The 27063-nt window shown below is 33.5% G+C and overlaps 3 protein-coding genes across 6 annotated transcripts in view; all 3 read right to left on the bottom strand.

Annotated features, from left to right (window-relative positions):
- The window catches only part of Smr (nuclear receptor corepressor smrter), a 90249-nt gene extending 78415 nt beyond the window's left edge, over positions 1-11834 (bottom strand). For both annotated transcript variants that reach the window (XM_081974921.1, XM_081974922.1), the window contains exon 1: positions 11252-11834. In XM_081974921.1, coding sequence (XP_081831047.1) covers positions 11252-11337 — 86 coding nt within the window. In that variant the 5' untranslated portion in view covers positions 11338-11834. The remainder of the gene's footprint in view (positions 1-11251) is intronic.
- Positions 11835-15107: 3273 nt separating this feature from the next.
- Positions 15108-20180, bottom strand: Mks1 (Meckel syndrome, type 1). 2 transcript variants are annotated; one of them, XM_081974930.1, is made up of 7 exons: positions 19970-20180; positions 18059-18290; positions 17832-18013; positions 17494-17719; positions 17140-17440; positions 16023-16264; positions 15108-15753 (listed from the first exon to the last, which is right to left on the bottom strand). In XM_081974930.1, the coding sequence occupies exons 1-7, from the start codon at positions 20050-20052 to the stop codon at positions 15511-15513; spliced, it is 1509 nt and encodes a 502-aa protein (XP_081831056.1). In that variant the 5' UTR covers positions 20053-20180; the 3' UTR covers positions 15108-15510. The 2 variants fall into 2 exon arrangements, with proteins under 2 accessions (XP_081831056.1, XP_081831057.1); XM_081974931.1 differs by having other exon boundaries at positions 17832-18004.
- Positions 20181-20225: 45 nt separating this feature from the next.
- Positions 20226-24983, bottom strand: TwdlT (TweedleT). 2 transcript variants are annotated; one of them, XM_081974936.1, is made up of 7 exons: positions 24840-24983; positions 22946-23081; positions 22779-22886; positions 21878-22257; positions 21528-21591; positions 20913-21044; positions 20226-20771 (listed from the first exon to the last, which is right to left on the bottom strand). In XM_081974936.1, the coding sequence occupies exons 1-7, from the start codon at positions 24852-24854 to the stop codon at positions 20701-20703; spliced, it is 906 nt and encodes a 301-aa protein (XP_081831062.1). In that variant the 5' UTR covers positions 24855-24983; the 3' UTR covers positions 20226-20700. The 2 variants fall into 2 exon arrangements, with proteins under 2 accessions (XP_081831062.1, XP_081831063.1); XM_081974937.1 differs by having other exon boundaries at positions 21528-21588.
- Between the last annotated feature and the right edge of the window lie 2080 nt (positions 24984-27063).

Below are 27063 nucleotides of genomic sequence, written 5' to 3'. Positions count from 1 at the left end.
GGTTATGAGTGGAAGAAGAAAAATACTAAATAACAGCAAAACTAATATTTGAACAATTATTTTTTTACTAACTAAAAAAATTTACAATGAGAGTATATGGATTATTGATGTGTTACGACGACTCTTACAGGGCTGCATAATTTTTAAAGATGCTTTATTTCTTATTTTACCAATCATTTTGTTTATCTACCTAATTAGGGCTGAAAGATAATCCAACTGAACAAACTGTCAAAACAACTGCAAAACTGAACATGTGAACATTCTATCACACATATTTGATTTCAGAGGGTTAGAAATATTCTACCTTGTCCCGTTAGAAGTGTAGAGAGCGCCTGGGCAATAAAATATCGATTTTCAGAATTATTTTTAGAAATGAGCTTTTTTGGAACATCCGAGACCCGGTGTACACGCCCAAACTCGTTTTCTGCTCCCGCATATTTATTAATGAAGAAAGGACATTTAGTTCTGCAAAAAAAACAACCAAAAGCTCTCATGTAGAATCCATTCCGCTATTGTTTGAAAACAAGAATATGATTCGAGGAAGTAATTCCGAGGAACGAGCAAACGAAGCGAAACCAATAGAAACTATGAGGGAAAAGCAATTTTGAAAACTATTTACATAAATGGTGTGCTTACTCATCTGGTTATGGCCGTAGTTTGCTGATATCGCTATAGTTTCCATTTATCCCCATTCTAAGAATAGGTTAGGTTAATTTTAGTTTTATGTTTATGTGAGTATTTTTGATGTCTTGTTTTTGAATTACATTAGGTACAAGATTTAATCAGAACAGGAGAGATTCAAAATCAGTTTTTTACCTTCATTAACAAAGTTAGTAATTCAGCTTACTATCTTAATTGATTGTTAATATAGTACAACCCTGAGAGAAAGAATAAAAGTTTTTATTAATTGTTTAATCATCTTCAGTCCATTAAAAGGCTCATAACATTTTATTAGCCCATTTAATAGGTAAACATTCAAAGGTATTTCTTCCATTCATACATTAATAATAACATCAGTCAGAGGGAACGAGGTTTCGCACTAACTCCAACTAATATATTTATACAGGAGACAGGTAAATTCCTCTCCATTATCATTGTTGTAATATGAGCCTGTTTACCAGGAATAGTTCTAAAACTTTACACAACTCGGGAATAAACTTTTCTGAAAGATCCCAAATCATCGTTAACTAAACTAGACTTTAGATCCGCGATGAAATGAATCAAGCTCGAATAATTGATACTTTTTAAATAGCAAATTCCCTCACCAATTAAAATATATTGAGTAAGTAAATCCGACTTAGCCTTGAGTCGCTTTTATGACGTTAACCAACGCTAGAAACGTGACGATTACTTGAGTACATAAAGCCAGCAGGCATTGCCCTGGTCGTAGGTAAACAAAGTAACAACCCAGCAGTAATTTGATATGATGATTTTACGCTGGTAGGCATTAAGGGAAAAATCGATCAAGAAAGTTGACCTGAGGTGCAATCAAGTCACACAAGACTTTTCCAGAATGTCCCTAAACATACCACTTTTATTTATGTTTGCTTTGTGTTGATGCAAAATTGTTTAGTAGAAATTGTGGTTGCCTTGAACTTTTATGATCATAATTTTCTAGATAATAATAAAAATTATTAATCTATTAGTCTGGCTATAAAGCATTGTGGTTTGCGTTATTAAATTTAAAAAGCTATTTGGTATTTAACTACGTATTTATAGTATGTAAGTAATTAGTTGTTATGGAAATTTTTTTTTACAAAATGAAATGACTTGATTTGTATTTGAGAATTAGTGTTATTACTAGGTATCACAATCAATTAAATATAGCAATGAATTTTATAAGGAATATACTAAAGATTATACTTCTGATTAGACTTCTTTACAATGTATGGTATTTTCAAAATTTCCTTGATTTTCAAGTCAATTTAATCAACATTTCAGTTTAGTTTGTCTGAAACTTTGACGTTTCAGTTAAAATATTAGTTTTATAAGTTAAAAATGAGTTTTATAGTTTAAAATTTGTTTCCTCTATTTATTAATACTCCTACTTTTAAAAGTGACTTACTAGTTTTTTCTGTTTCAAACTACCTTAATTTGCATATTAGTTGTTCATTTTTAAGTTTGTTGAACTTGACTTAAACCGAGGGGTAAACCGCTGGGGCATTGGGGGGTACAAATTTTAGGAATTAATGGGCATTACTGAAGGAACATTGGTATTTTGAAAACATCTAAATTCAAATTTAAACATAAATAAAGTTTGGTAATTTCAATGAATTCCGTTGGAATACAATAAAAAATTATGAATTTTGTAGATTTTCTTCTGAAAATTTTCACGTTCTCTAGCGTCAAAACCGTACCCCTAACCCATCATCTTTCATACGTCAATAGAAAGCTTATTTCATTGGCTATCCATTGACGTATAAAACACTACTAAAAATGGTGCAAATAAACGAGTTATTCAAGATTGAACAAAAGGATGCACGGAAAAAGTCATACAAAAATAGTTCACTTTGACGTTCTCTAGCGGCGAAACCGTCTAACCTATCAATCTATGTTAAGAACTTTTTAAAAAGGTCACTCCATGGGCTCTCCATTGACGTATAAAACTCTAGCAAAAATAGTGCAATTAAACGGGTTTTGGAATATTAAACAAAAGGATACACCAAAAAAATTGGTCAAAGTTGACGCCCTCTAGTGGCCAAACGGTATCACTAACCAACCGACTTTTGTACGTCAATGGAAAGCTCATTTCATTGGATATCCATCGACATTTAAAAGTAAATACAAGGTGTTTCAAATACGAGTGTTATTTACGGTTTACAGACAGGGTGCCCAAGAAACACTTTTTGACTGGTTAGGGCTTATTTGACCCTGGAAAATTAAGAAAACACGGTTACATGAGCTACTAGGTCTACTACGATGTAATGCATAGAAATTTCTTGAAAAACCGATTTTGCAAATGACAATTTTCGTAAGGGTCTAAGTTGCCTGAAAAGCCACCACTATTCCAATGGGCTTTGCGTTATGTTGGCCATTTAGTGCAAGCGAAAATCGACTTTAATGATTTTTTTTCTACAGTTTTGCTGCGGATCTAAATTTGACACTCACTGTGCTAGGTTTGTGCCAAATATCAGAGCCGTACCTGACCGATTAAAAAAAAATCCCTCAAAGAAGTTAGAGTGGTTACAGTCAAGAAAAACGTTTAGTTAGCTTTGGAGCCCTCTGACGGCCAAACGAAGCACCCTATTAACACAAACGGCCATATTTTTGGAAAGCCCGTTATATTTTCTATCCATCGACATAAAAAAGTCTATACAAAGTGTTGCAAATAAACGAGTTGTTTGATAATAAAGACAGTTTTGATTAAATTTGACAGCTACTACTTTAACCTTCAATAACTCGATTATTTTGATAGTTACAGGGTGGTTCAATGGATCAATTTAAAGCATACATTTTTCAAATAAGTGACCTAATACAAACTTACCTTAATTTTGAACAGAGAATCAGAGAACGTGCTTTTTTAGGACTGTTGCCTTGAGCTCTTTTTTTGACCATCCTGTGTGATACAGTGTGACCCATTTAGAATGGAAACACCCCTATAAAATTTTAGGTTATTAACCGATTTCAATGATTTTTTTTTTTAAATAATTAGGAATGAAATGTCTATTATGGGAGAAAATTTTAAATATTTATTTCAGTTTTCAGGTCATATTACGAGACTTTTTCTTGATAGAAAATGGAGAATTTTTATTAGCGATTTTTTTATTGAAAAAATAACTACGCCACTGGATCTATAGTGCTTTCAAATAGCTGTGACCAAATTTTTTTTTTTTTTTTTTGATTTTTTTTTGGATTTTTTTTTAATTTTTTTTTTTTGATTTTTTTTTTTTGATTTTTTTTTTTAGAAATTAATTTATTAATAAGTAATAATAAACAAATAAATAGTAACACCATTTCTATGGCAACAGTTGATGCAGGGTGTTCTTTTGTGACCGTTAGCTTAGAGGATTTTTGAATTTTAATTTGTCATAACTTTGTTATTAATGAATGGATTTTCATGAAATTTTGGTCACAGCTATTTGAAAGCACTATAGGTCCAGTGGCGTAGTAATTTTTTCAATAAAAAAATCGCTAATAAAAATTCTCCATTTTCTATCAAGAAAAAGTATCGTAATATGACTGAAAACTGAAATAAATATTTAAAATTTTCTCCCGTAATAGACATTTCATTCCTAATTATTTCAAAAAAAAAATCATTGAAATCGGTTAATAACCTAAAATTTTATAGGGGTGTTTCCATTCTAAATGGGTCACACTGTATATTTTATCGATTTCTTCACCCACTCTTAGAACAAACCTTGTATAAGACGACAAAACACAAAAACCAAGAAAAATACGTTTCCTGATATGCATAAATTAAAATTATTGTTTTGGAGACTGAAAATATTGTATGACATTAATACACGAAATATGTCTAGAATTTGAGGTAGAATCCAAAAATGCAATAAGTATACAAGGTGTCCCATTTAAACTAAGCAACAGTTGATACCTACTTCAGGTTAAATCGTTGCACGCATTTTCTTATTAAAAAAGGTTTTTTTGGCTCTTCAGCCCTGGTAATTTAGAAAAATAGTGAGTAGGTTAGGTTAGTTATTGGAAGTTATTAGGAATTACTGAGCATTACAAGGAATTAGTGGACATTATTGGCATATTAGGAATTAGTGTACAAAATTGTACTCAGCGGTTTACCCCTCGCTTTAAACTGAGTTTAAACATATGAAAATATACTTGAAGGCAAATGTGGAGGACTCAAAAATTGTTTGTCTTTCCTTGAGAAACCCCTGTATTAATTTTGAGTTTTTGAGGATTAAAAATTTGTTTATTTTTTAGTTAATTATTTATTTGTGTATTTTTTAAGTAAATTGTCATTTTTTAACTTCAAACCCTAAAAATGTTATTTGTTTTGTTAGAATATCAATTACAAAATATCAAAAGCTACCTACTATTTTCCTTGAAAAAATCATGTTTACATTTATTGTTTCAGAACATAAAAATTGACTTTTTCACTTCAATATTCAAATTATTAAACATTAAAAAATTGCGTAGAAAATTTACTTAAAGGTTCAAAACTTGACGATTAATTTTACACCTCAAAAAGTAGTTTTTTTAAAAGTAAAATTGGCTTTTCACCTGAAATTTGACTGACTTATCAAACTCAGTTTGACAGCTTAAAACTTTCAACACTGCAAATACTTAATGTAAGTTTGAAGATTTACTAGAAATCTACCTGACTGAATTTTGGAAAACATATGAGTAATAAATACTTATGATATTTCAAAAACAGTAACTAGTTGGCAAGAGCCTTAGCTTAGTGGATAATATGGATACTGTCATAAAGAAAAAACACTGAGTTTCAACTCTAATATAGGGTGTTCAGGGCTTAGTTTGATAAATAAAAAAATACAAGATAGAAAAAAAATGAATTCAATATCTCTCTCTTTTTCCCATAAAAAAAACACAAGAAAAAACATGAACAATCTTCAAACAAAAATGTTAATTGAACAATAACTAAACAGCACAGTAATTTACCATTAAAATAAAACCAGCTTCCAACAAGTACAATTCTTAAATTTAAAGACTAGAGGAGGAGAGGAGTGTCAAAAGGACAAAAAATGTTCAGAAACACAACTCAGTTCTGAATGATTAAGCATAATTAAATAATAATTAAAATCCTTACTTTCTTACAATTACTATTAATTAGTAGGTACTTTTTGTCCCTGTATTTGTTTATGTTCATATAATTAGCATGACAATTTTTTTTTTTTGCTACAGGTCTTTTAAGTGACTCATATTAGATAAATAACATGACAAAAAATTAAATCCCAGTAATAAACTCTTATAATACCTTAACTGGTCAGGCATGACTGCTCCCACTCAGGGACTTGTGTTTTTTTAAAAAATAATGCACTTACCCCACTCTAGCAATTAGGATCTGACAACTAATGATTATTGAGAAAATCTACTCCCCTCAATCATGCCATGATTCACACAGTATACTTTTAGGTTTAAAATTGCATGACCAGACTTTTTGGTTCCCAAATCTTAAACCCTTCTACTTGATAAAATCAGTAATTTCGGGTTCTTGGATCAAAAAACGAAAACAAAAAATCAGTGGGAGACCCCGTTTTGGGCTCAAAAACTGAAACGTTCTTTAAACGTGAACAGAGAATGGAGATGCATTGTTGTTCGACTTTTGCATGATCCCAATTTTATGCAGAATCATCAATCTTGATTTGACGGTTCATTATAAGGGGCCCGCCATGTTTTTGCGCCAAATAAGTAAAATTCAACCTTGACTGCTTTGGTGGTTACTTTTCCAGAAAATTCATGGAATCTAAATTGGTCTCACTGAAAAAATAGACTTCAGGACCCATCAAAACAATGATCCAAAATAGTTCTTTGAAGGCGGGACAATCACGTGCCTAGCAGATTATTTTTAAACCTGCTTTAATTAAAGTTGGTGACACTACAAAATGCAGAGTTGGAATAATTCTGGAAACTGTTAAATTTAATTAGAGGGGATCCAGTGAATCATTAAATCCCATCACAGGGTCTGTTATTGTTATCTCCTCTACAGGTTTCATGGCTTGAGTGTAGTTTTAATTTTAACTGTATTTTTCTATTTATGTATGTGGGTGGGTGATTTTGGGACGTAATTTGAAACGTCACTCTGACGTCTCTTGGTTACTTAACACTTTCGTCGCGTCGGCAAGTTCAAGTGAAATCAACCTACACTATAATTTTTCCCATGTAAACTCATTAACTTTCACCACACATATGGGGGCCCTGTCGTGACCAAATGTCGGTACTGCCACAGAAAAAAAAAGCCCAATGCTCGAAAGGGTACTGACCTTGCGCCTTGGAAATACGTTAATTCCAGTGATTACCGGACTCAGTATGTACCTCGGGTACCCAGCCGTACCTCCAGTGAATGAATATCTTGAGTTTGTTATACGGCAATGGATATGGTAATTTGGCTGTACCTAAAACCCCATCCATCACTTATTTGATCCATGATAGTGGTCAATTTGCAATGCAAAACAAGGAGAACATGAAAAAGTCCAAACATAAAAATTGAATGTGTTACTTTTCCAAATGAAGATCTTAATAATTACTTTCTGTTCAGGGCAAAAGAGATACCAAGTGATCATTAATTTACTTGGTTATCTACTCTAAACTAGCACATATGTAACTGTCATAATAGTAGTGTTAGCAGATCTTTAATAAAGTGTAATAACTTAACCAGCAATAATAATCCAATAACATTTTCTTCCCCAGGATCCTCCTCCTAAAAGTAAAAATGAGTACTTAATTTGCTAAAATTAGTTTCCAACTACTCTGTCTAAAAAATTGCTCTGTATCCAGCTTTAGTCTATAATCTCTGATACAACCATCTGGTTCAAGCTTTTAGATTGAGATTAGTAGTAAATTAGAGGTTAATCATATTTTGTTAGATACTTGAGCCTTAAGCATTATCTTTGTTATAGCAAAATTACTGAGCAAAACATTGAAGATTTTGCCTCTATAGTACTAAAACAATATCAAGTGAGTTCTAGTGGGTGATAGAAAGAAGAGAACAGGTTCTAGACTAGAGTGCAACTTGGTGAAAAGTTAATAAGTACCTAATGCTTTATTTCTTCTGATTCTAGACTTAGCATGACAATCATTTCCAAAAATGTCTCTTGAACACTTTTATTATTTTTTTTTAACTCCATGTAGTTTTTAAATTGTTGTTCTTACTTGTAAGTCAGAGTAGGTACATATTAACTTAAGAGTCTTTTTGTTTTCAGTTTGGTTTTCAGTACTTGGTTTACTTAATGATTTAATAAAATGTCATCTTTAAATGAAGGTTATATAGTCCAAAAGTCTTGACTACAAAACAAAAGTTATAACCACCAACCAACTAAACTAACAACAATACAAATATTGATGATTCAAGCATAAATAATTTGATCCAAATCTAACTACTTACTACATTATTATTCTAAAAGCATAGTGTAAATTCAATTCAATTGTTTATTAATTTGCCATTTATCAGCATATTTATAACATTGTTGACAGTTTTGGATGGAAACCAGACAGGTAAAGCCTGACTAAATTGAAACATCCAAACCAAAAATTAAACTTAGTCCTTTCTTATGAATATTTTTTTTACAACAGAAAACAGCAACCTTTATCAAACATAACTTTAGACCTGAAGCCAAAAATCTGTATTCCAACAAAAAGTCAAAAACAGTTGAATTGCCATTTTTCAAAATATAGACTGGGTCTTACAAACATTTTGATAACTATCCACAAGCAGAAGGAAAAAGAGCCCAGCAGACAGCAATTTTTTATAACTACAGAACCAATGATAACTAGAAGATTTCATGGCTGGCCCTTTGAATAACCAATCAGTTGTTTCTGACATTTCCTGGAGTAGTTCCTTGAAGTGGTCTATTGTAAACTGTTTTAGATCTTCTCAATGTAGAAAGAAAGTGCTTCGCCTTAGCAAAATATCAGTTTTAACCTCAATATTAGCTCCCTTGCAGGCTGACTTCTTTAGGTACTGTTCCTGTTGTAGATATGTGCTATAAAATCTATCTTGCCATAAGTTAAGTGGGATTAGGGTGACAAAGATGGTGTTTCCAGTGGTAACAAAAGGAAAAATAAATATTAGAACTGATTTTAAAAAGGTTTTTGCTATTTATGGAGTTATTTCTCCAGTAGTTAATTAATTCTAGTATTACTAGTCTGTTACTAGCATGGTTACTACTGTTACTAGTCACTCCCTAGTTATCATAGGGGAATCTCACAAATGGGCTGGATCCTTGACTTGATCAAAGCCAAATGTTTTGGGACGTTTCTGGGGCGTTTTGCAATGTTCTTTCTGATATGTAACTGACCTAAAACAAATGCTGGTCAGTCAGTATCTAGACTCGAATAAAAGGATCTCGAAAATGATGCGTAATTTAAGGCAAATTTTAAAATTCTTTTCATCATTTAATTAAATTTTTACACACACTTTAAACTCAACTTCAAAAGACCTTTTTTGGGATCTAGGTCTAATAGTTTTACGAGGTTTCATGACTTCTTGAATTTCAATCTCATTGATGAAGCAGAAAGTGAAGCACCCTGAAAAAGTGGATGAGGGCTGTAAATTGAATACTTAGGAATAGAGATTGAAAATTCTCCAAAATTTATAAACAGATGCAGTAGATGTGTTTTTTAGAGGAACCACACTGTAAGTAGTCGTTACAGCTTCATGGAGCCAAATTTGACAGTTCTAACATTAAGGAACACTTTAATACTTGATTGCTTGCATCACATGTCAGCTGTCAAAATTCACTCATCACTGACCTAAAAGTATAAAATGCCAAATAGATGTTTCTTTGATGAACTGCACTTTAAGTGGTGTTTAAAGCTCCATGGAGCCAAATTGGAAAGTTGGGACATTAAGGAATACTTTGATGTTTATGTTACTTAACGTCACAACTGTCAAATTTCGCTCCATAGCTATACTAGATATAACTATTTTAGATTGGAAATTTTGCATCTGAGTTTGCATTCCAACGTAAACGTAAAAAACGTGTCTGTTAATGTCACAACTGTTAAATTTAACTTTGTGGAGCTATACATACAACTTGCAATGTGAATTATCAAAGAAATACAACTTACTTGTGTATTCCCGTTGTATGCTAACATTGCTAGCACTGAGTGAGTTTTGACAATTGGCAGCTGTCAGATTTCAAATTATGAAGGAAACATATCAAAGTGTCAATCTTAATCTCACAAATGTCAAATTTGGAGCTTTATTGAGGTGTAAATACAAAGTTGAACTGTTTTGCATTTGATAGTTTTATCCTCGGTTTTATCTCACTGCTGAATAAGTTTTAGTAGTTATAACATGTAAGTAAGTGTCACCGAACTACAAGACACTCTGTGTAGTGTCATAACTGTCAAATTTAACACTACTACCAAATTTAACTCCACAGAGTTAGGAATAACAATTGAGCATTTTGGCATGACAAAATCAAGAGTTTTGGCTTTAACTACATTGGTTTGTATGTAAATTTCAACCTTTTCCACATGGAAAAGATGTTTTAGAGTCTGAAAAACTGAAATTTTTTTGATTTATGAAGGTTTGAAAAACCAAGATCATTTATTCAAAATTCCATTGCCTGTATTGCAATGGAATGTATTGCCTCCATTGTTGCAAAGCCATACTTTTTATTTTATTTTTGCAACTTACATGACATTTTTTAAGCAATATTATTTATATGAACTATTTAGCCCTGCTGTTAGATTAGAGGCTCAATTAGAGGTAAGTATTGATACTATTGAATTGATAGACAAATTTCTGTCATTTAATGGTAAGTATTTTAACTTCAGAATAATTTTACACCAAAGATAATTTCTATAGAAGCCCTGAAATCAGAGGCTACTGTTGGTCAATTTCCTCATTTCTATAGAAATTATTCTTATAACAAATTTATGGGAAGATGAAAGTACAAGCCTAGTAAGTTAATATTTAGGACTTAGGGAAAAAGTATCAAAAAAACGTATTCTACAAAATGATCTTTTAAATTTATTTGTTCAAATTTAAATTTCAAGACAATGCTTCAGATTTCATGTTTTGAGGTGGTGAAAACTCAGGTAAAAAGCAAGCATTCGTTCTCAACTAATAAATAAAAAGAAGCCTAAGAGAATAATATTAGTTAAATACTAAGAAAATTGAAAATTTTGAAAATATTTTGTAAAAGAAAGTTCTTTTAAGGTTTTTCATCTTCTTTGTGGAAAAAATTACCTTGGGCCATCTCTACTTATGAATGATTTGAGTGCTTTTTGTAAGCACTGCAGAATGCTTCTTGGGGCTTGTATCCCCATTTTTACTTATTCCATGGATTGATTGATTTGAACTTAGCATAAACACAATAAAGTAGTGTGTTTGGTAATAATAGTTATTACTAAACCTCTTGGACAAATCAGGTCAGGTGGGTTAGACAACAGGAACTTGAACAAAATACAGAGGGGCTTCCTAACTAATTAATTGCTTACTTAAGGAGTTGAGTGGTTTAGCACTAGCTGGCAAGTGCGTTTCAAAGCAAAACTGCAGTGAAACACTTTCACGTTGTGCAATCGATACTTTAGCGTCAGCACAACGGTACCCTAACCATAATAGGGGCCCTAAGTACATTAAAGAGAAACTTACCTATGATTTTGAGGTTGTCTCGGAGGGTAGGACATGTTATTAGTCTGTATTGGCCCATGATCCAATCTCATGGAGCGTACTTCCATAGCATACACATTGAACACAATTTTTACCCCGAGACTTCACATCACTGCCCCCGAATTGCCTCACAAAAACACAGAATTCCCGTTTCTTCTCCTGGTTGCAGCTGGTTTGGAGTCGCGGCCAGATGGAAACTTTCCCCAACTCTATCGACCTTCGGGTATCATGCCAGGGTTGCCTTAGCGTCCCCCGAAGGTGGTGAAACTCTTTAGCGAGCCCCAGGAAACTCTTAGCGCGTTTGAGCTGGTGGAAACGTGGTAATCTATTAACCGTTATTCGCCCTGGTTGGGCCGGTCGATAACGGGCTGGACGCGATTCGTTCAGTTTTCTAAGCAAAAATCCATCGGAAAAGTATTTTTTTCGCGCTTCTAACCCGCCGGAATTAATTTAAACGCGGAAAATACAAATACAACATCCCGAAAACCGCCATTTCGTCGACATCTTGGTGGAACTTCTACAGAAAATCATGAAACAGGTCCGGATCGATCTATCTTTGTTGAAACGGGGACGAACGCCTATCGCCAGACAGAGACAAACAATCCACGTTGCCAGCTCTATCACAATTTCCTTGGCGTAATATTCAAAAACAGCGCGTTCAAGCTTAACTTTCACTGTTTAACAGCTAAATATACATGGATTTAAAACTTTAAACTCAGTTTACAGGTTACTTCACCTGCTTAAAACTAAATAACTGCTCAAAACTTATAGTTAACATACATCACAGCCAATGCAATGCTGTTCTTAGTGAGCACCGCGGCAACCTAGCCCTGCAAAAGCACATTATCGTTCTAGCTACGCCCTGCGCAAATACGTTGCCGTTAAAAACCCCTAAGGAAATAAACCAAATTTTACCATTTTTCCTAAGCATTTTTACAACAGTATTATCCACACAACCAACCCAGGCTCTGTAACTTAATAAAACAAAAAAACAACCCATTGCAAGTTGGGTAAAATTAAACAAATGCGACGTACGTCGTTGCTCATCTCACAGCTTGAAATGTGGAGTTAGTGAGTGGGTATTGCGTCCTCGTCTATCAGGCCTGAGGCAGTGGGAGCGAGAGAGATGTAGCTCGACACTGTTATTTTAAAGAGGATAGATCAGAAGGTTGGGCTTGATATTCATTTATGCTTTAATACGACGTTTTTGCTTTATTTTGGTCCCCCTTGAAGATTTTTTTAAAAAATTTCAAATTTATGGGTTTTCTGGTATCAAAAGTAAGGGAATGTTCAGTTTTGTCAACTGAACTAATCAACCAGGAGTGGCAAATTAATTTCAGTTTAGTTGTTAAGTTGTCAGTCTGTATGACACAGTCACGTGAGTAGATTGACAAAAGTTGTTCTATTGCAGTCTGACAAAAAAGTTTATTGTTCAGCTGACAGAAAACTGGCAACAATGCGGTCTTTAATTACAACGCACAGTGGCTAAAATCCCAAAACCACCAACTAAGTACCGGTAGCCCAACAGTATTTTATGATTACGAAAAGAAAATTGCAGTAACAGCTCTGTTCAGTAGAACAGTAAAAAATGTAATAAATTACAAAAACTACAAAAAAAGGTTAAATAGTGAAAAGGTATTTGGCTTTTAATTCAGTTTGACTAACCACTGTGTCGGACAAAAGTGACACTGTTGCCATATATTTTTATTTTATGCCCTTCAAAGTAGTTTTAATTTCTGTTTTTATGAATTGTTAGATCTACTAGTAAATTTGTGCTGTATAAATAAGTAACTTAAATGAGTTTTTCTTTAGTTACATAAATCTAGAAAAACAGCCCTTAACAAACAAAACAAAGTCAAATTTGAAGTTAAGATCTTAAGGCACTGTTGTCAAATTGTGTTAGGTTTTGGGTATATTTTGAAAAAACAAACTTTGCTCAAAATGTTTCCAGATAATAATAAAACGAAATTTTAGAGTTTTTACAATGTTTTATTAGTTTCAGGTAAGTAATGGAAAATGAAGGATATCTAAAATTATTTAGAAACCATTTTTTAACTGAAAAAAATGTTAGGTTAAGTTAGGTTAGGAAGGAAAATCTTAAATAAGAGTTTTTTTGAAAAATTAAGAGAAACGTTACTAAAAGCCACATTGTGGTTTCCGACCTTTGACGGTCTCTAGCGGCGAAACCGTACAACTAATGAAGCAACTTTTATATGTCAATAAAAAGCTCGTTTCATTAGCTATCCATTGACATATAAAAGCTTATACAAAGTGCAGCAAATAAGCTAGTTATTGACGATTAAACAAAAAGATGCACCAAAAAAAGTCATGAAAAATGAGTCAAATTTGACGCCCTCTAGTGGCGAAACCGTCAACCCATTAACCCCAGTTGGGATATTTTTAAAAAGCTTACTTCATTGGCTATCTATTGACGTATAAAACTTTACCAAAAATAGTGCAATTAAGCGAGTTTTTGAGGATTAAACAAGATGCACCAAAAAAGTGATAAAAAAATTGGTCAAATTTGACGCCCTCTAGCGGCCAAACCGTTTAACCGGTCAACCCAAGTAGGGATATTTTTAAAAAGCTCATTTCATTGGCTGTCTATTGGCGTATAAAAATCTACCAAAGATAGTGCAATTACGCGAATTTTTGAGAAATAAACAAAAAGATTGGTCAAGGTTGACACCCTCTAGCGGGCAAACGGCTAACCAATCGTTTTTTATACGTCAATGGGAAGCTTATTTCATTGGCTGCCCATCGACATATAAAAGTTTATACAGAGTGCTACAAATACACGTGTGTTATTTACGGTTTAGTGACAGGATGCACCACAAACATTTTTTGACTGGTTAAGGGCTAACTTGACTATAGAAAATTCGGAAAACATGGTCACGTGACTTACTAGATCTACCAAGACGTAACGCTTGGAAACTTTTTGAAAAACTCTTTTTGCAAATGACAATAATTTTCGTAAGGGTCAAATTTGCCTGAAACACCGCCACTATCCTAATGGGTTTTGCGTTATGTTGGTCAGTTGGTGCAAGCGAAAATCGACCTTAATGATTGTATTTCTACAGTTTTGTTACTACCCTAGATTTGGCAATCATCATCACCTTTAAAGATATGAGAGCGGTAACAGTCAAGGAAAACATTAGCTTTGGAGCCCTCTGGCGGCCAAACAAAGCAACCTATCAACACAGGCGGCCATTTTGTGACAATAAAGACAGTTTTGACTAAATTTGACAACTACTACTTTAACCTTCATTAATTCGGTTATTTTGACAGTTAGTTACAGGGTGGTTCAATGTATCAATTTAAAAAGGGATTTTTTAAATAAGTGACCTAAACTTTAATTTTGAACAGAGAACCAGACAGACTTATAAGGATGTGTTCCGTTTGAAAAACTAGACTTTCTGTCTTTTTTTAGAACTGATTTTTTGACCACACTGTATTATATATTTTGACGTCTTTCTGCACCCATTCCTAGAACAAACCTTGTCTAACATGACAAAACACAAAAACCAAGAAAAAAACCTTTCCTGATATGTATAAATTAAAAATGTTTTTGAGACCGAAAATATCAAATTTCACATAAAATGGTAAATATCTCAGAAACGGATATAGATAGGTATATGACTTTAACATGCAAAATAATATATAAATATTTATAATAAATGACATGCACTTAGTTAAAGTTAAATAATAAGAAATCATTTGAAAAATAAACAAAACTGGGTTCTCCTAATTGTTAAAGATGATTTCAGGCAAAAATGGACCTTAATAAGTTTACATTAATGATAATTAAATTCAACAACCACAATTAAAACTTGTATAATAAAAAAAATGTATTAACTACTTTTCTACAATGATTGAACAAACCATTAAGGTACATACTGATATTAAATTACAGGGTAACCAAACCTTAATTTAATAGAATTTCAGCTATACTGTTCCGAGTAAATAGCCATTTGTAACAAGAATTTTCTTTGAAGTATTGAATTTCATGCAGCCTTTTAATGGAAACAGTTGTCCCTATACCTGCATCTTTCAGAAAGCGACCGTAATTTTTCGAAGAATGTCATTTCAACCCCTATTCGGGACAAAAGTTGTATTATTCTCCCTGAATGAATACAATATCCGAAATCGATGGTCAATATATAATATGATGGTAAAAAGGTTTCACTGAAAAACCCCTGTTGACTGTTGACACAAAAAAAGCAGGTGCTTGTGAGTATGCCTCAAACGTTTTTCTTGGCTTCAAGCATTTCCTTTCTAGCTTGCTTAAACTCCTGGATGACTTGTTCTACGTTTCGTATCAAGCTGGAAGATCCAAGTCGATCTAGTATCAGTTTTTTGGCCTGGCTAGTCACTATTTTCGAATCATTTTCCATAAATTCCTGAGATTGATGAACGATATTCAGCTTCACTTTTAGTTCTCCAGTGCCCAGAGTGTGGGTCCCATATTTATTCAACTCGTTGCCCTAAAACGGAAAAAACCTGACTGAAAAACGGGATATTTTATTTGTGCCTCTTTAATCAAATGCCTGCAGGAAATTCTGATATCCCGGCCAAGATATTCCGATTTTTTCCAGTCTAGCAGGGACCGCAAAATTTAATTTATATCCGGAAAATTTTGCCAAAGGGCCCGACCGTATAATTTTCCATGTTTTTTCCAGTTTACCGCATTCGAATTACGGTCCCAAAAGGTTCACATTTATAACCAAAAAGCTCTTTTTTTCGACAAAGTTACCTCGTGTGTGGTCGGTACGGCGATCCAGTCGATATTTGTGTAGTTTTTACAGTCTCCTATGAAGAATCGTTTCATTTCGTTTACGGGATTGGGGCTGGTAAACCGAAAACATCTTAAATCGTACGTAAATCCCCCGGAATGTGACATGGGCAAATTTATGTAGCACAATCCTTCGGTTCTGTATCGATCCCATGAATCTTTGGATATGATTTCGAAGTACACAAAAGGAGATTTTGTATATTCTGAAAAGAAAATTTGATTATGTATATTAGACGTATTTTTTGTTCAAAAACTGCAAAAGTATTATTTGCCACCTGGTGTACTGTAGTAAATTTGACGTGGTGGTGAAGGATTTACAGACCAGAAGTATTACAGTGGAAGAAAAGGTGACATTGTGCAAGCATAGTTCTTCAAATATGTCCAAACGTTTTTCCACAGTTACAGTTACTTCTGTAAATTAGTTAAACTATTCACGAATTGATGAACTAGTTGAAAATAGGAATTGAAGTTCTGTAAGTGGACATTCAGGACACTTTGTCCCCATTAAACATTCTTAAGCAAATATCTCCCTTCTGAGACTTTTAAACACAAAATGTGTTACAGAGGTTTTCGTAGAAAATTTAATTTCCTACAATTTTTGTTTCCTACGATTCCTTGAATTTTGCCATGTGGCCGAGTTACGGAGGATTAAATAAAAATCTCCCTTTTGAGGCACTGGAGGGCAAAATGTTTTAAGTTTTGGTAGAGAATACAACTAGCTATAATTTTTCCCTTTAGACGTTTTCTGAATTCTGTCAAAAAAAAAAACAGAAAATTGAAATTGTTTTTCATCAGCGACTCACAGAAAATAGTAGTTTTCTACAATTTTTGTCGTGTTTTTTTGTGAAGCCTTTAAGGACAAAATGTTTGGTAGAGAATTAAACTAGCTACAATTTTTTCCTTCAAGAAAAAAAAAGTCAGGTCTTAAGATAAGAGAAAATGAGAAAACTTAACTAGAAATCATATTTTGTTTTCAGTTAAAAATTGTAGTTTTAGAGTTACACTGAAAGCAATTAAATTACTTTTTTTGCCACTATAATACAATATTTTATGGACAAACATTCAAAGTAAACCTTACCAGTCTTTTCCAGACTCATAAAATCGTATTCCAGAACGATTTCAACTGAATGACCAAAATGCACGAGCCCCTCGTCATTATTAGCCCGGCACAAATGAGTTCTTCCCCCTAAACGATCCGGATCTGGACTATTCCAGTCATCTGGCAGGTGAATGGAATATTGCACGTGCACATCCGGATACTCGAAACCCTTTCCCGAACAAATGTCCATGAATAGAAACAGGCGTAATTTATTCCTGGGGGGCAGAGCGAACGGCTCAGTTAACTGTCGGTTTTTCAGGAAAACTTGGTAATCGTTTATCTGAAACATTTTTCGAAACTTCCAGAAAGTTTACATATAGTTTATCCACTTACGTTTTTAATTAAAGTTTTCTCGTTAGTTTCGATCGATTCGGGGATGCTGTTCGAACAATTTTCGATAAAGTAGCTGTAAATTCGTTCCTTGTCGCTTTGGATTTTTAGGGTGTATGGGTGCGTGTTGGTAAAGTCGGGAAACACTTTCAAAACTCTCGAAGATTGATTGTATTTTAGGCTGCAAAGCAGTTTTTCGTTTTTTATCCAGATATCGTCTAGAAATTCTCTGAAAACCACATTAATTACAATAATTACTAAAGAAAGCACACATTCACCAACTTGACCTACATTTTGTTCAAAATTATACCCAGAAATCAAAAGTTTTTAGGTATTCTTACCCAAAATCAGCCATAATACACATAGTTTCCCAATTTTCCAACTGAAAACCTGGATTATCCACAGATTTTTGAAGGTTACAGAAATAATCAAACTCCTTGACCTGGCTTGATGATTCTTCAGCAATGTTTAAGTTGTCGATGTATCGGTGCAAGTGACTTACATAGTCAATTTCCTGAAATTTCTGAAATGGATTTTGACCAGACTTTTATGGAAAATTCACGCAAACCTCATTGTCTGGATAAAACTGGTCTTCGTGGCAATAAGTGAATAGGAAGTCGTCATCCTGGTCTTCTTCACATATTATACGGTTGTATTTACGTTCTTTATCAGTAAAACAGTTTCTTTCGTCCTTGTAATATTCCTTTTGTTCCCTGTTAAAGTGTTTTTCTTGCCAGGAAAATTCTTTTTCTACTAGTGTATTTGGACTATTTGGTGTGGTGTCTTCTCTAAGGCGTATCCTGAGTGACCAACAAATTCTTTTAAGTTTTACAAACAATTGGGATGGAATTCATTATTATTTCATTTAGTGTGAATTTTATTCTTGAAGATGACACCCTCGTAGTCGCTATAGAAACGTTTGTAGATTCGAAAGTTAGAAGATACAAAGTCCAAACATCCCAAAAACATTATTATTCTGAACAAATTTTCATTTTATAATAATATAACTTATTACCCAGTTAAAATAACAGGAGGGTTCCAATGCACAGCAAAGGGCCTATTTATACCAAATAACGACCTTAAATTAGGTAAAATAAGTACAAAAAAAACAGAGAAAAGGGCATATTTGTACCAAAGAATCTTAAATTAAGTGAAATAAGTAAAAAAAAACACTTTAAAATTTTTCATTTTAAAAAAAAAAATTATGTTAGGGTTAGGGGTCTTTTTCTACTACTTTTTGAAATTCAATATCTCGGTAACATGAAGCGCTAGAGAGGTCAGTTTTGGTTTTTTTAGCCGAGAATTAAGGTTTGTTAGAAAAGTAGTGTTATCTAGCTGTTAAAGAAAGTAAATCTTGAGTTCTCACAAGAGAGAAAAAGTTTCCTTCGCCAACGGTCAAGAAATAATATTTTACCAGGTACTTTGTATGCATGTAATTAATGTTAATGTGGATTGTATTAAAACTAAAACATATATTTTGCTTTATATTTCTGTCAGTTTGGCAACAATGAAAAAAAAACCTGTATTTTGGAGCAAATAATATTTTGTATATTTTTTTGCCATGACTTGGATTCTCTAATGGTCGGAGTTGTCGCAATTATTCAAAAAAAGTAATTGAATTATAGTTACCAACTACTCTAAAATGTAATTCAATTATCAATTTTTAATAGAAGTTAAATTACCAATCTGTAAAGTAGTTACCAGTCTGTAACCACTTAGGAATTGATGAACTAGTTGTACTTAATTAAGTTCATACAAACTGGTGAAAGAGTAAAGATGGAAGTAATGTCGATAACTGTTCTGGTTCGTAAAATATTCTAAGTCAATTAAAAATGCAACTTTTCAACTAAAACTCAGACAATAGACAATTTAAGCTTGTGAAATCTGGTGAAGGAGTAAAGTTAGAAAAGTGATGTTTGGATATGGATAAAGGAGCTTTCATATATAGTTGGATTTTTACCTTTTGAGAATGACGTCATCTTTTTACATCTTTGTTTCTCGCATATCAAACATGTGAAATAAACAATTTTAGCCAAAAAGGCACGTTGTTAATTTTGTCGTCCTGTCAAATTAAAAACGTTGACATTTACTGTCACTTTGATTTAAACGAATATCAAAGGTATAAAAATGCTGCGCTACAATGAGAAGGCCCAAATGCTAATTCTAAATGTGCTGCTTTTTTTCGAGTACGAAAAGAAACAGTTTCCAGATGTCAACTGAAACTCTCATGATCACTCATTTTTCAAAGCATTTGTAGGTTAAAATTTGTGATCTAATTCCAGACATGCGTGTTTTTTCACCTGCTTGACGTCATTCTCAAAGGGTAAAATTTTGACTATAGCTGCTTTTTCTTGACCAATCAGAAACTACGAACAGTAATGTGGTTTTCGCAAATAGTGTATTATGAGGAATTACCATCAACCAATAAAATGTACAGTCATCAGTCATTTCTTGGATCAAAATATAACTTTTGACTTACCGAATTTTGAAGTTTTCTATCGGATCTGGACATATGTAAACTCCAGTTTCTTTAACTAATTTATGTTTCGTATACTCTATCATTTCAATTGTTAAAAACCCAGACACTATACACTTTGGTTTTGGTGTTTACACCGTTTACCTTCGCCGGTTTTGTTTGTATGGTAGACGGTCGATTTTTAGCGTTGACGTTTGCCTTTTGGTGGTTGACGGTTTTTAATAGCAACTTACCGGTAAAAGCATAAATAATACGCAAATTTCGTACCTAATCAACTAAATATATTTATTTGTCACCGTATTTTGATCACGAAAATATTATAATATACATATAAAAACTAAACATACAAAATATACAAAACACATATAACGTAAAATATATTGCACCAATATTTACAAAAGAAAAATGTATGATACGCCTCAACGTTACAAAACAAAAACCAAACATCCACAATGAAAATTTACATACGGCGACTTATTAAGTCTTGGAAACATGGATGCCGGATTTTCCTTGTGAAACGTTGAAGGAAAAACTATGACATAATTTCTAAACGAAATAACATCAAGCCGTAATACGTATAAAGATCACTAGAGCGGTCGCTGTAGAGGAAGGAAAACGCGAAAACGGCAACGGACACGGGTCATGCTGGGTCCTGTCTGATGATGAGTGATGCGAATGGGTTGAAACGTTGCCGTTTTCCATTTTCTTACCGATCGGCGCCGAGGTAACTGCATTTAGTAAGGTCCGGATTTGCCTGGAGGTCCGTAACTGCTTGATACTCCACCTCCACTGCCACCTCCAATTCCTAAAAAAACAATTGTTAATTTATTTATAAGAACAAGAATTTATATTGTTTTGTCTTTACAACTCTTCAAAAAGCTAATTTGAACTCCCCACAAACAAATTCTTTCTAGCTTGATTTAAGAAGTTTATCATCATGACTTACCTCCTCCGATGTCACCACCATGTCCACCTCCGATTCCTCCTCCAATTCCACCTCCAATTCCTCCTCCAATGCCACCTCCGATTCCACCACCAATTCCACCGCCAATTCCTCCTCCAATTCCACCGCCAATACCTGCAAAACAAGGATGTTTTGTGTTTTGGATCTCATACTAAAAAAACTAGAAACACCGTGTATACCGGTGGGTTATTACTTAAATTAGATTAGATATGAAATATAAATATACAATCAGCAAAACCAAAGTAAACTACACTCCTGGACTTTTAGTAGTAAACTAATGAGTAAAATGAACTATCAAAAACTAGTGCAATATTGACACATTACAGTTTACTGACCCACTTTAACTAAAAACTTCAAATTTCAGAATAAAATATTGAGGTTAATTCTTAATTAACAGATTATTCTATACTATGTTCGTGCTTAATTAGACAAAACACTTCACTTGAAGGCTTGGAGAAGACGCGTGGTTTTAAGCTCGTTGACATAATTTTTCCAGTCATCCACTTTCTTCAAATGATTCTTTGTGGTTTAGACATTTTGCAGTTGATCAGTCACATTCAAATCACCAGATATGTTTTTGTTGTACTCAAAACTTACCACCGCCGAATCCGCCGCCACCACCAGCTCCACCTCCGAAACCGCCGCCTCCGGACGAAGTCTTCTGAAACAAAGTTCGTGTGTCATTATATCAAATAAATGCATCTACAAGTGAAAGTAGCGGCTAAACGACGAGATTAAAGGATGCATACCGATTTGCGCTTTCTTTTAACTATTTAAAAATTTAGGAAGATGCATTGAAGAACGCGACACGAAACCTGTCGTGACATAAGCCGCTTATTTACCATATTAGGCCGGACATTACGAGGTTAGATTTGGAAATAAAAATTTATTGTGTAAGTAGTGAAAGTTTTGAAGATGTTTCACTTGAATCTAATAGGGACACTCACCTGGGTCTTGTATCTGATGAAATATACTTCGGGTTTGCTGGGTTGAGTTGGAGCGGGAGTAGGAATGTTGATTTCCGGTGCCTCTTCCGGTTTCTTGACCAACACGTAAACCAAAGTCTTTTCTTCGTTCTGGGGTTGGACTGGGATCACTGGGGCAGTTGGTGTAGGCGCACTTGGGGCCTTGATGAAGATGATTTTGTAGTGTTTCTGAGCTTGAGCCACTGGGATAGGTCTTTGTGGTCTGAACTCTTCAGGTTCTGGTGGGGGTACGTGGACGTAGATGTGTTTCTGGACGGTGGTGCCGCCGCCTCCTCCGAATCCACCTCCGAATCCGCCACCGAATCCTCCTCCACCACCACCTCCAAATCCACCACCAACTCCTGTAACATCAATTCGTTTTTACATTAGAATTTGAGTAAGAAAATGAAGATAAAACTAGAACTTTAAATTTATCTATTCAGGCTTGGACTGATATAAGCAAAGAAAAAGAGAGAATTTCCCTTTAAGTCAGAAGAAGCTGTACTGGAATGAAATGGAACATCCATAAACTGTTATTACGAGATCATATTAAGATTTGATATGGTCTGGTTTTACAATACATGTTTGTTTTTGATTACATGGTATTAAAAGATATAATAAGACATTTATAATATTATGCTATATTCTAGTACTTGCAATTCAATGTATAGTTTCTAATTTGATGAACCATTCGAAATTTTAGCTTGAGAGATGTGTCTCTTCCAGACCATTTTGTATTCTATTGAATGCTTCTAAGTTTCTAAGTTTGACTTTACTATTAGAACATTAACAGAAGTTCTGGTACAAGAAGAATCATAAAAATACTGATCAGCCTCATCAAAAATATTAAATATAATACAATATAAATTATTGATAAACTTACCGCCTCCGAATCCACCGCCGCCGCCGCCGCCGGCACCACCTCCATGGCCTCCACCAAATCCACCTCCAAATCCTCCACCGCCACCGCCGCCGAATCCACCGCCTCCACCTGAAATTGCACCTTAACTGTCACAACTATTCAAAATCAGATTGCACCGGGTTGACTACCTCCAGAGAATCCGCCTCCGGAACTGCTGAAACCGCCTCCACCGCCAGATGGAGCTCCGTACGAGGTACTTGGTGGGCTGTAGCTGTAGCCAGCTTCAGGCCTGGCACTAGCTAGCGCTACAAGCGCCGACAACAGCTGCAAGTTAAAAATAAAATTAGAACAAAACGAAATCCTGGGATTCTTGCACCATATACAAAAAAAACCATACAAATAGATGAGTTGTTGCAAAGTTGATGATATAATTAACGTGAGAACTTGATTACTCAAGACACCACAATGATTGATAATTCTGTGTAAACTTTATGAAGTCTTAGCCTTTCATCAAATCCTAATTACCTTTCGGTTAATGTAAGATTGGGTGCGTAATCACCCGAGTGAAATTGAACTTAACGGCTTTTCGAGCAGTTAAACAAAGTCAATTTGCACAAAGAAATCGAAAAAGAAGAAATTCGTACGACACACACTTAAGTTATTATGGTTAATTTCTATTCTTCGTTCCGGTCGTACTTTCTTTCGCATTGAAGATTCACCGTTTGAGTCATTTTCACCTTTTGATCGTGACCTTAGCTTTTACTCTTTGATGACCTTTAGTATTATTTGGTTTCGTGTGTAGAAAGTTGGCGATTTACCGGTAGGTCAATTGGAGATGATGTAACAACAGTTCAACAGTAGGAAGTATTCATTATTCTACAAACGATCTTCCATCTTGATTGACAGAGAAAGGTTCGGTACTTATGCAAATCAATGATTTTTTGATTAACTCAATAAGAATTGATTAACATTCTTTAAGTAATTATGAGAGTTTAGTGATGATAACACTATTTTTTATGATTATAGCATTTTCTTCCCATAAGGTTGTTTCCACTTTATGCACGTTTATTTGTAGTGCAATTAATTGGAATTTTATTTCTATAGGAAGGAAATGAGCTTTTCCTTGTTTTTATTACTGTGAAAGTGAAACTTTTATGTGTTTCAATTAAATCAGTTGGAAACACTTTTCGATTAACAACAAAATAAAGTGTAATACAACAACTTTTTGGTAGTTATCATGAAAAGTACCAAAAGTTTCGTACAAATATAAAAAGTTTTTAAAACCCAAAGAAATACATTACCCAAATCTTCTAATTATGAGTTTTTGTAAGTGAAACTGGTATTTTTCATTTAACAAACTCAAAATTTCAATGATTTTAAAATAGTTTGTTTGCGAGACGTAAGTATCCAGTATTCCAGCGAAAAACATATTTTTGAAACAGGTTTTTTAATATTTGTTGGTAAAATAATGTTTTTGTCATAGCTTTTTCATATTGTTAGTTTCAATGAATAGAAATTTTAATGCTGAGCAAAACTGTAATTTGATAGAATTACATAGGTCATACCAAATACTGGTAAAGAAATTCTGAATATAATACAGTAAAAATAAATACACAAACAAGTGTAAGCAGAAAATATAGAAAACTGAAAGAGTTGTTGTTTTTGGGAAACCAGACTTAATATTTAAAAAAAAAAATGTATATTACATATTTACCAAGTTAGCAAAACATTTTTAGAAATTTTGTTGAATCAGCAATGTATCAAATTTAATTTCTTTGTATCCTTTGTAACTGCGTATTGTTGTCATTATCATTTAGTACTAATAGTAAAATGGTTAAAATATTTGAAAAAAACCCATATTTGGTTTGAACGTAAATTGAAAATATCAACAAAGTATGTGTAAACAGTTTAACACAAATATGTATTATAACCATTATATCAGTGTTTTGAAGTAAAAAAATCACACTTAAAAAAATAATAAAATTGCAAAAAAAAACTACACAAACACAAACACAGTACTGAAAAAAAAATGCAGAGGGTTGGTTTTCTACTAAATAAACTTAGGGGTGAAAATATACATACCATAAACGGTTTCATGATGGCTAAGACACTAACGTTGATCAAATGATGAGTTGAAGATGGTCCACCGGGTATTTAAATAGCGAAAAACCTCCCACCTGGTGGACCTAGCCGACGACGAATTCATACAGTACGTGCGGCGCATCTCTGTACATTCACCATATTTCAATGAAAAATTATTACTTTTACTATTATCGACTTGGTTTACGCGGTCGTAATAACAATAATAATGGGAATCCATCCTAGGAACCCGAAAACATGGAATTGCTTCCTTATTGAAGTTTGTTTGATTGCCACGATTATGATTTTGGATTACTTTTTTGCTGTTTTATTAAAAATTTGATAATTGGAAGACTAAGATTATTTGATCTTCACTGCAGATGATGGTTCTTATGAGTTGTTTTTTTGAGAGAAGAAATCAAATAAATAAACTGAAAACCGTTGAAAATATTCTTTTGGTTACCAAAGAAGAGTTAAAGCTGAAGCTGTTTGCACCAAACATTTTGTAATCTTATAAAGTTTGTTATGCTCATGAAGATATTAATTTTGTATCATTCACAGGTTACTCTGTATATTTAGTAAAAACTCAAAAACACCTTTTAAAAAGCTAAGTCTTCTGTAGAAACTTTTAATAACTTCCAGTTTGTTCTTAAAGATACTTGCTGAACATTTCCCAGTATCTGCAGAATGCTAGTGACTCTGTTTTGGGTTTATAGAATTTAAATCCACCAAGATATCTAGTAAGATTTGTTATATCTAAGTTCCTTACCATTTTGCTGCAAAAACCTTCTTCACGGAGTATTTGATTTTAAATTAGTGCATATACTAATTTAAACCTCTTCAACAAAGTTTCACTCCAAGTTGTTCCTAAGCTTCCACTGTCTCTATTTTGAACTCTTTATCCACTTTAGGGTGTATATAAACTTCAGGTCTCTAAAACATCCATTAGTCCTGTTTGATTATCAGGTGAAGAAACTTTTAAAATGCTTAAAAACATTGTCATTATTAGACTTACTAAACCTGCTTCATACATGTCAAAATTTAACAGCTTATTCTTGTGTCAATCCTTTTCAATTTTTATTAAGACGTCCCTGTATTATTTTAATGACAATTTTTGGCTAATGTGATTGACAAGAAAATAAGCTGCAATGCTTAGATACAGGGTGTTCAATAAAAAAGAGTCATAAAATGAAAAGTATGATTCTTATAATTATATTAGTTGTAAGTTTGATATTAAGCTTGTACGAATACCTCTATACGAAAACAAAATAAATGTCACTTATCTTCACTTGTCTGAAAATTAATTCTTCTTGATTGAGAAATCTTTGTGCTATGATTAATTGGATGTTGGACTGACGAATTGATCGATGTCTTAACAGAAGTAAAAGTAAATTACAAACTTAAAAACATTCAATAATTTTCTAATTATTACAAAAACTCGTTGTTGGCAAGGAAATCGGCTAAATGAGGAAGATATTTTGTTTGGGGTCGAGATAAAGCTTAATGTGGTCATAGATTTTATACCATCGATTGCACAACGATCAACCAGCAGCCCGTAACGACGGAATTTATGGCAAGACCCGGAATAGCCACAAAACATTGAAGACTCTAAGTATCACACGGATTTATAGTTAGTTATCCTAAACAGATTAAGTGGTTTCCCAACTGTTAATTTTATGATAACAGCAGGAGTGTCAATCAATAATAATTTACCTGCCGTTGTATAAATTAACAGCCCAGTGTATAAATATGCTGATTGCACAGAAGCCATGATACATTTATAATTAAACGCATAATTTGATGAGTTTTATGGGCTTTTATTAGCTTTTGGGTGTGTTAAGCGCCAGCCGAATGAATGGAGCGCTTTTGTTTTAATGGACCAAGACCAACACCCACCGAAATAAATTATTAATTTCGTGTTTGTTAATGCTGATTTAATGGATGTGATAATGAGCTACAATTTATTGTTGTGAATAATTATTTGGTATTTCTGTACTCCCATGTTTGCAACATCAGATCTTTAAGTATCATTAACGGAAAAGTGGGTTTCTAAATTAACTTCATATGCATTATAGAAGTATGAAATGTATGTCCCTGTTTCTAGGATCTGGACTGAAGCTTATCTCATCACAGCTTCTTGTTCTTCTTCCAAATCTTCATAAAGGTCATCAATTGAAGCGGCTTCAATTCAATTCCAGTTCGTATTTGAGATGATCCTTCGACCACA

This window comes from Ips typographus, linkage group LG3, assembly GCF_016097725.1.
Source record: "Ips typographus isolate SLU linkage group LG3, UJ_Ityp_2.0, whole genome shotgun sequence".
NCBI lineage: Eukaryota > Metazoa > Arthropoda > Insecta > Coleoptera > Curculionidae > Ips > Ips typographus.
This window is presented reverse-complemented; position numbering and strand designations above follow the sequence as displayed.